The sequence below is a fragment of the Ostrinia nubilalis genome, chromosome 25, assembly GCF_963855985.1.
Source record: "Ostrinia nubilalis chromosome 25, ilOstNubi1.1, whole genome shotgun sequence".
Taxonomy (NCBI): domain Eukaryota; kingdom Metazoa; phylum Arthropoda; class Insecta; order Lepidoptera; family Crambidae; genus Ostrinia; species Ostrinia nubilalis.
In genome coordinates, this window is record NC_087112.1 from 9,398,035 (window position 1) to 9,407,054 (window position 9,020).

At 39.4% G+C, this 9,020-nt stretch overlaps 1 protein-coding gene across 1 annotated transcript; it reads left to right on the forward strand.

The window, feature by feature from the left end:
- Positions 1 to 4,244: 4,244 nt before the first annotated feature.
- LOC135084113 (uncharacterized) lies at positions 4,245 to 8,751 on the forward strand. The gene is made up of 2 exons (XM_063978858.1): positions 4,245 to 8,024; positions 8,719 to 8,751. Exons 1-2 carry the CDS (start codon positions 4,245 to 4,247, stop codon positions 8,749 to 8,751), a joined length of 3,813 nt encoding a protein of 1,270 aa, XP_063834928.1.
- The last annotated feature ends 269 nt before the right edge of the window (positions 8,752 to 9,020 follow it).

Consider the following 9,020-nt stretch of genomic DNA (forward strand, 5'->3'; position numbering starts at 1 on the left):
AAGCCAAATTCAAGCAAAATACGCGTCGAATTGTAGTACTTAGGGGGCGTCCATAAATTACGTGAGACAATTTTGGCCATTTTTCAACCCCCCCGCCCCCCTTGGTGAGATTTGGTGAGATTTTGCCTGACCCCCTCCCCCACCCCCCTAATCTCACGTGATATTTAATAAAATGCCTATTTTGCAATGTCTATGCTTCGAGTCTATTAGATTTATATGAAAAAATAAGTAACCCAGTGTCATGCCACCGCGCAGTACAGGGTTCTGTAGCTTCCCGTCGTTTAGTAAGACAAGCAATTGCTTCAACCTAGGACCAGTTTTTTGATTCATAGTTAAAATAACTAATTGTTAAATTTTGCTACTAATGGTTAAATATTAATAAAATGTAAACTAATAGTAAAAAAATGTACTAAAAGTCAAGTTAAACATTGTTATAAAAATATTTTTTTTCTGTTATTTAACCAAGCACTGTCATTTGACATCTGTCAAATTTGACTATTGGTTACTTAACTACGAATACATAATATTTTCATACGTATGTAATGTCATTTTTTGGGGTTCCGTAGTCCTGACAAGGAAACCTTATAGTTTCGATCTGTCTGTCTGTCTGTCCGTCCGAGGTTTCGCTTGGAAACTATTGGCACTGGGGAGCTGTAATTTTGTGAAGGTATATGTATATTAATCACACCGACAAAATAGTAAAATAAAATTTTGAAAAAAAAATTTTTTTCTAGGGTAGCTCCCCTGCATGTAAAGTGGGGATGAATTTTTTCAAGGAAAACTATAACGGTTAAGACACATTACTTAGTTTAAGAGTAATAGTCATTTGACTCATGTATTATACAATTTCTTAACCAGTAAAAATTCCTTAGAAGAAAATATGAAAAGTGACTTTAGATGAAGTAATTGCTTGCTTCTGAAATATATTGTGGTAACGACAAACAACTACGGAACCCTACACTGCGCGTGGTACGACACGCACTTGGCCAATTTTTTACGCAATTGCGATGCCGATGACGTTTTTTTTTTTATTTCGAATTTTCTTAATTTCGAGATTTATTCTGCATCTTTAGTGTTCACAAATGCAGATGGAGGCATTTTTAGTTTAATTTGATTAAACGGTTTAGAATAAATTGTCATTATCATCATAAAAAAAAATCATTTTTTTTACTTCAATAACCCAGTTTTCTGGCAATTTTACTCTATTTCTTGCGGGAAAAATTACGTGATATTTTCCGAGACCCCCCCTCTCCCCCACGTGAGATTTAGTGAGGTTTTCGTTGACCCCCTCCCCCCCCTAAAGGTCTCACGTAATTTATGGACGCCCCCTTACTTATGAAATGTAACACTGGTCACTTTCTTTCGTTTTTCTGATGTATTTTAGACACCCTTTCACAGCACAAACCGTTTTAATTAATTAAAATTCGTCGGACGTGTTTACCAATTTTTCACTTTGACAGTTCATGTGACGTTTACGGGTGAGCCGTGCCGGCTCCCTAAAAATTGCCTCACCTTTCGGGCACTGACTATCTATCTAGGTTTTATTAATCTAAGTTTAAAGATAAATAAAATAATGGAAAGAAAGAAAGAAAATAATTTTATTTTGGCAACAACAATTCAATTCAGGCAACAAAGACGTCATTACTAAGTTGCCAAAAAAGGTCACCCACTCAGTAATATCTTGACAGTGACTGCCAAGACACTGATTTTCAGTGGGTGCCTTTTTGCAGTGATACAACAAAAACAGAAAGAAGAAGAAAAAAAAAATAATAAAAACCATAAATTAATCATTCAATATATTAATCAATTATAAAAATTTAAAATGAAATAATAACAAAATACATAATTAATTAAATTAAAACATAACAATATTAATAATACATACATAATTATGTCAAAAACAAAAACCATTTCTACTGCACGGCCAAAAAAAAGTCGAGGCCGAGACAGAAGAAAAAAAAAATACAATTAAAATATAATGGCGTGGGCAGGCCTCCCACTAGGTGGACCGACGATCTGGTGAAGGTCGCGGGAGGTGCCTGGATGCGAGCGGCGCAGGACCGGTCTTTGTGGAAATCCTTGGGGGAGGCCTTTGTCCAGCAGTGGACGTCTTTTGGCTGAAACGAACGAACGAACGAAGTAAAATAAAATTAAATAAACTGTTTAATGTATGGATAAAAGTTGTTTACTCCCAACCGTCAACAGATGGCGTTGTGCTTACTTGACTCGCGGTGTTAAAGTATTTTTGTGCACTCTTATATAGTAAATTCGAATGGTTTTGAAATATACACTCTTACTACAGCTAAGGATTTGTTTTATTTCTACAAACTAACATCCTAGCTTTTTTGGGACACTAAACATTGTGGTCCTTCGGTACGCCGGATACAGGCTACCTTGAGGGAGTTGTTTAGCTGGCCGCCTTCTTACACCGACACGGTGACGGATCGTTGCTTATGGTGTATTTGCCTTGCGAAGAAGAGGTGCGCAAGGAAACAGTTGCAAGCAGATTCAACAGCACCAGAGGGCGCTAAAAGCAGCAAAGTTTGACCAATTGTGGCGGCGACGTCTCCAGAGGGCGCTAAAAGCATTGCTGTTCGATGTTGGAGTAGAGGGCGCTAAAAGCAGCAAAATTCGGACGATAGTGGTGGCGACGTCTCCAGAGGGCGCTAAAATCAGTGGTGTCTGGTGTTGGAGTCAGAGGGCGCTAAAAGCAGCGGTGATCAAAGTTGGAGGTAGAGGGCGCTAAAAGCAGCAGAGGCGACGTGTGAGTAAAGTGAATATTTGTATCGGAGCTTCACTCTGGATTTGTGTTTAGTTTGAACTTGGACTTTAAAAATATTTAATAGTGATAAATTTGAGACTTGTAATTCTCTTAAGATAATGTTCTCTGTAGGACTTAGAATAGTTTTGTAAAAAGTGTACTTACGGGGAACCTATGCCCAAAATTTTCCAAGTGTTAGATTGTTGAAAGACTTAGAAAATTTTTGAGATCTTTTACTGGAGTGTTTGTTTGTAATTTTGAACTTAGAAAATTTTTGTTGATTTATATAAAACTGTTTAACTTAATTGTTTTACTAATCACTGCTCATTGCTAGTACGAGTACAATCTGTACATGTCACAAGATCTTGAGAAATCTTTTCATTCCATGGACTCTTCTGATTTAAGTATGGAAGCTTTGTCGAATTTACAGGAAGATGTTAGGGCAGGGATTAACAAGGGAAAGATTAATTTTAAAAAGTCGCCTAAGGACAGAATAACTAAAGTATATATAAACACGCGTTTAGAAACATTGGAAGAACAGTGGAAAGCGTTTGTGGACACTCATCGTACTATTATCACCGATGTAGATACGGTCGAATATAAAAAGTCTAATTATTATACTAATGATGTTTACGAGGTTACGCAGGAACTTTATTGGGATTATAAGAGCTTACTAAAGGAGACTTTGGCTAATATTACGTCTTTGGCAGTTAGTAATGACGATTTAGACGTTCCTCAAAATGTAATTTCGGCCAGTGCTCCCTCCGTAAAGCTGCCAAAAATAACAATCCCAACATTTAGCGGTAACTACACTGAGTGGACCACGTTTAGGGACTTATTTGAATCCTTGGTAGATAGTAATACAGCTCTTAAGAACGTACACAAGCTCCATTATCTGAAAGCTCATCTTACCGGAGAGGCGGAGCAATTACTGCGGCATGTCCCTGTTACTGACGCAAATTATCAGGAGTCATGGTCTTTGTTGAGAAAGAGGTACAGTAATAAAAAGTACTTATCTAATTCTTTGCTTAAACGACTGATAGGCCAGCCAAGCATCACTGTCGAGTCATCAACAGCTATCAGACAATTATTGGATACAACCTGTGATTGCTTGAATGGTTTAAAAAATTTAGGGCTAAAGACGGATTCGTGGGATGTATTGGTCATTTACATAATCGGTGCCAAGCTAGATTCCGAATCGCGAAAACTCTGGGAAGCAAAGATTAGTGTTACAGATGATCATCCTTCGATGGATCAATTTAGAGAATTCTTGGAACACAGGTTTCGATCCTTGGAATTTTTGATTCCAAATTCTAATAAACAGAATTCCAGTCGTACTAATGTTAATGTTCATCACACCGTTACAGTAACATGCCCGTATTGCTCCGACGATCACAAATTGTTCACTTGTAAGAAGTTTGCTAATGAAAATATTGAATCACGTCGTAGTTTTGTCCAAACTAATGGTTTGTGTTACAATTGTATGTGTCCAGGACATTCAGTCTTCACATGCCGTCAAACCTCAAGGTGCCATGTATGTAAGAAAAAGCATCATTCTCTTTTACATCCTAGTGTTCCAAAGTCAGCTGAAAATAGTGTTAATGGCTCTTCAGTTGACAAGAGTGTTGTTGTAGCAACTGCCACTTCATTAATTAATGATGATAATAATGTTGTAGAGTCATGTGCAAATAACCATAACCAAGTACTTTTGGCTACGGCTCTAGTCGATGTGGAGTCTGGATCAGGTATTTGCAAGACATTCCGTGCTTTATTAGATCAGGGATCCCAGGCTTCATTTGTTACAGAATCAGCAGTACAAGCTCTTGGCCTGCAGAAAGTGCCTGGCAAAACATCAATATCTGGTGTTGGTGATCAGAATGACTCTATTGTCTCAAAATCAATAGTTAGTTTTAGTCTCAAGTCAATTCATGATCCCAACTACCAGATTGTAGTTAAGGCTCATGTTTTAAAGAAACTCACATCGGTTATCCCGTCTAAGAGGGTGAGAGTGGAAACGATACCCAATATTATTCATCTACAACTTGCAGACCCAAATTTCCACATCCCCAATAAAGTTGACCTTCTGTTGGGAGCAGATGTCTACAGTCAAATTTTAGTTGAGGGCTTACTTAAAGGGCCCGCAGGCACACCGGTAGCGCAAAACACCAAGCTTGGTTGGATCTTATCAGGTATGGCTCCTTCTGAAGCTGTAGATAGCTCTCCGATATGCCTCCATAATACTGTGATTTGTATGAATACTTGTGTAAGCAACGATGATGACATGTTAAAGAAATTTTGGGAATTGGAGTCAGAATCAAAATTAGAACCCAAACTTCTGTCCGAGGAGGAACAAGCTTGCGAAAATTTGTATGCTGCGACAACAACACGGGATGCCGATGGACGTTATGTTGTCAAGCTTCCTTTTCGTTCTCCGGATCCTGAATGCAAGTATGGCAACTCCTTAGGCATCGCTGCTCAACGACTTAAATACTTGCGTAGAAGGTTAGAAAAGAATGTAGAATTGAAAAATCAATACGCAAAGGTCATGGAAGAGTATCTCACACTGGGCCATATGGAACTGGTGCCAGAAGACCAAAGAATAAAATCCGACAGTGTTTACCTTCCTCATCATGCTGTTGTGCGAGAAGACAAAACCACCACTAAAGTGCGCGTGGTCTTTAATGCATCCAGTCCAGGTAGTAACGGCATCTCATTGAATAATGACCTCATGGTCGGTCCTAGATTGCAGCTAGACTTAAGGCATATAGTTATGCGTTGGCGTAGGCATCCCATAGCTGTTATTGCAGATATTGTCAAAATGTACAGGCAGATAAAGGTGACTGATGAGGATATCGACTATCAAAGGATTTTGTGGGCTGATGATTCAGGGACAGATACTCACCATTACAGAATGTTACGCGTTACCTTCGGTACGGCTAGTGCACCTTATCTTGCGGTGAAGACACTAATTCAGCTTGCAAAAGATGAAAATCAAACATATCCTTTGGCATCGGAAAAAGTGTTAAAAGATTTCTATATGGATGACTTAATGACCGGCTGCCAAACCATCGACGAAAGCCTGGAGCTGTATAGGCAAATGAATGGATTGATGAAAAAGGGATGTTTTGAATTGCAAAAATGGGATTCGAATAGTAGTGATTTTCGACAGCGCATAGATGAGAGTGCAAAGGGAACGGGGGAAGCGATAGAAATTGGGACAGAAAAGGAAGGTACTGAGTTGAAAAAGGTACTTGGTTTGAAATGGAATAAGCTAACAGATGAGTTCGAATATACAGTGCAACTTTCCGAATTGAATTTACCTGTTACCAAAAGGAAGGTTTTATCTGACATTTCCCGTTTGTTTGACCCTCTGGGTTGGATTGCACCATCCACAATACAAGCCAAAATATTCATTCAGAAGCTATGGATGGCAGGATTGGAATGGGATCAGGAATTGCCGGAGCACTTACTGCGGGAATGGATAGCTTACCGAAATAAACTCTCAATGCTCACTAGTTTCACTATACCGAGATGGACGCATACAAAAAGTGATGACGTTCTCCTAGAGCTGCACGGTTTCTGTGATGCGTCACAGCATGCCTATGCCGCCGTAGTATACCTTCGGGTCGTGAGTTACAATGGAGAAGTTCATGTTTGTCTGATAACCTCTAAAACAAAGGTGGCTCCCATTAAGGTAATATCAATTCCCCGATTGGAGTTGTGCGGTGCTGTTCTGCTGACTAAACTGTTGTCTGAAGTTTCTGAAGTTTTAGAAATCTCTAAAGATCGTGTTCATGCTTGGACCGATTCTCAAGTAGTTCTGACTTGGCTCAGCAGTCATCCTAGCAGATGGAAGACTTTTATAGCCAACAGAGTATCCAATATTATGTCGTTGATGGATAGAAATCAATGGTCACACGTTCGGTCTTCCGAAAATCCCGCTGATTGCGCCTCGCGTGGTGATCAGCCCTCGAAAGAAGCTGAAATCCAACTTTGGAAGAATGGCCCATCTTGGTTGTCACAAAAAGTCATAAATTACAGTCCACTGAGCTACAACCAAGAACAAGACACCAATATAGAAGAAAAAGCCGATAAGACCATTACGTGCCTGACTAATGTTGAGGTGGACGATATTTGGACAAGATTCTCTTCACTGAGACGACTGATAAGAGTTCTTTCCTACTGTCGTAGATTCATTCATATCACTTCCGCAAAAGTTAAGCATCTTAAAGTTGAGTATCCGGACTGGCTTACTGCCAATGAATTGCAAGAGACTAGTCAAATGATCATAAAACAAAATCAAATGGAACATTTTAAAGAGGAGGTTCAGTGTCTCACTAGAAATGCACCGATTACCAGTAAAAGCGCAATTTGTAGCTTGAACCCATTTCTAGATGCAAATGGAATCCTCAGGGTGGGCGGCAGGCTTCAGAGGTCAAATTTACCTTTAAATATGAAAAATCCCATAATTGTCCCCTACAAATCAAATTTTACCGATCTCCTCGTTGCTGACGCCCATGAGCGTACGTTCCATGGCGGTCCCCAGTTGATGCTTAATTATCTTCGGTCGAAGTACTGGATCGTTAATGCCAGAAGAGCTGTTAAGACTTGCACCCACAAATGTGTGTCTTGCATTAGGTATTCTTCACGCACTTCAAATCAACTCATGGGACAGCTCCCGTCAGCCAGAGTCACTCCATGTCGACCATTTCAACAAAGTGGTGTCGACTATGCTGGCCCTATTTCAATCAGGACAAGTAAGGGGAGAGGACATAGATCAGCTAAGGGCTACATATGCTTATTCATTTGTATGTCTACTAGAGCCATACATCTGGAGGCAGTGAGCGACTTGACTTCTGAGGGTTTCATTGCAGCTTTTAAACGATTTGTCGCTAGAAGAGGCCATTGCTCAGATCTGTGGAGCGATAATGGTACCAATTTTGTGGGGGCTTCAAGAGAATTGGCTGCACTATTGGCTGAAGAAAGATCTCTAGTGAGTAAAGACATCGCTGACTGGTTGTCTACAAATGGAACGGAGTGGCATTTTATTCCACCCCGTGCTCCCAATTTCGGAGGACTGTGGGAGGCGGGAGTACGGTCAACAAAGCACCATTTAAGAAGAGTAATCGGAACTTCTACACTCACCTTCGAAGAAATTACAACCGTACTGTCTCAAATTGAAGCCTGCCTCAATTCGAGGCCAATTTCTAAAATGAGTGACAGCCCTGATGACCCTCAGCCTCTTACACCAGGTCATTTCCTAGTAGGCGGTCCACTCGTGCTTCCTCCTGACTCTAATTATGAGTCCTCAAACATCAGTAATCTCAGGAGATGGCGCTACTCACAAAAAATGGTGCAGGATTTTTGGCGACGATGGTCTTGCGAATACATTACCCAATTTCTGCAACGTTATAAATGGTGTGTTCAAAATCCTGAGCCAGATGTGGGTGATGTAGTCTTAGTAAAAGAGGATGATCTTCCACCAGCACGTTGGCTTTACGGCATAATAACAGCAAAACACCCAGGCTTGGACAATATTACTCGTGTTGTCAGTTTAAAATGCAAGGGCTCTATTATCAAAAGACCCGTTACCAAATTATGCATTTTACCAGTAACCGATTGAGCTGTTAATTATATGCTTAACATCTTCCTGTCAGGTGCATCAACTAAATAATTTTGTATAAACCATAGACTTAGAAATCTTAAATTATGGTTTAAGAAGTGGTTACCTATCTAAAAGTGTAATTTAGTAAATCTAGTTTACATTATGTAAATTGTAGCATAAGTGTTATGTAATGTTAATGTTATGGTCTTTGCATTGTCAAAGACTCCTCTAGTTTAAGTTGTAAGATCATTGTTTTTTTAGATACATTGAATGTTATTATGGACGTACCTGTCCATGGTGGGCGGTATGTTTAATGTATGGATAAAAGTTGTTTACTCCCAACCGTCAACAGATGGCGTTGTGCTTACTTGACTCGCGGTGTTAAAGTATTTTTGTGCACTCTTATATAGTAAATTCGAATGGTTTTGAAATATACACTCTTACTACAGCTAAGGATTTGTTTTATTTCTACAAACTAACATCCTAGCTTTTTTGGGACACTAAACATAAACTTTAATATTTAATGTTAACTAGCGCTATGTGAACAACTGTTTATACTGGAGTGTACACGCAAATGTACTTTAATTTTGTCAATGGGCACCACTTGAGTTGTCAAATAATAAAATATGGGAATTTAATGGGAAATCGTTACCA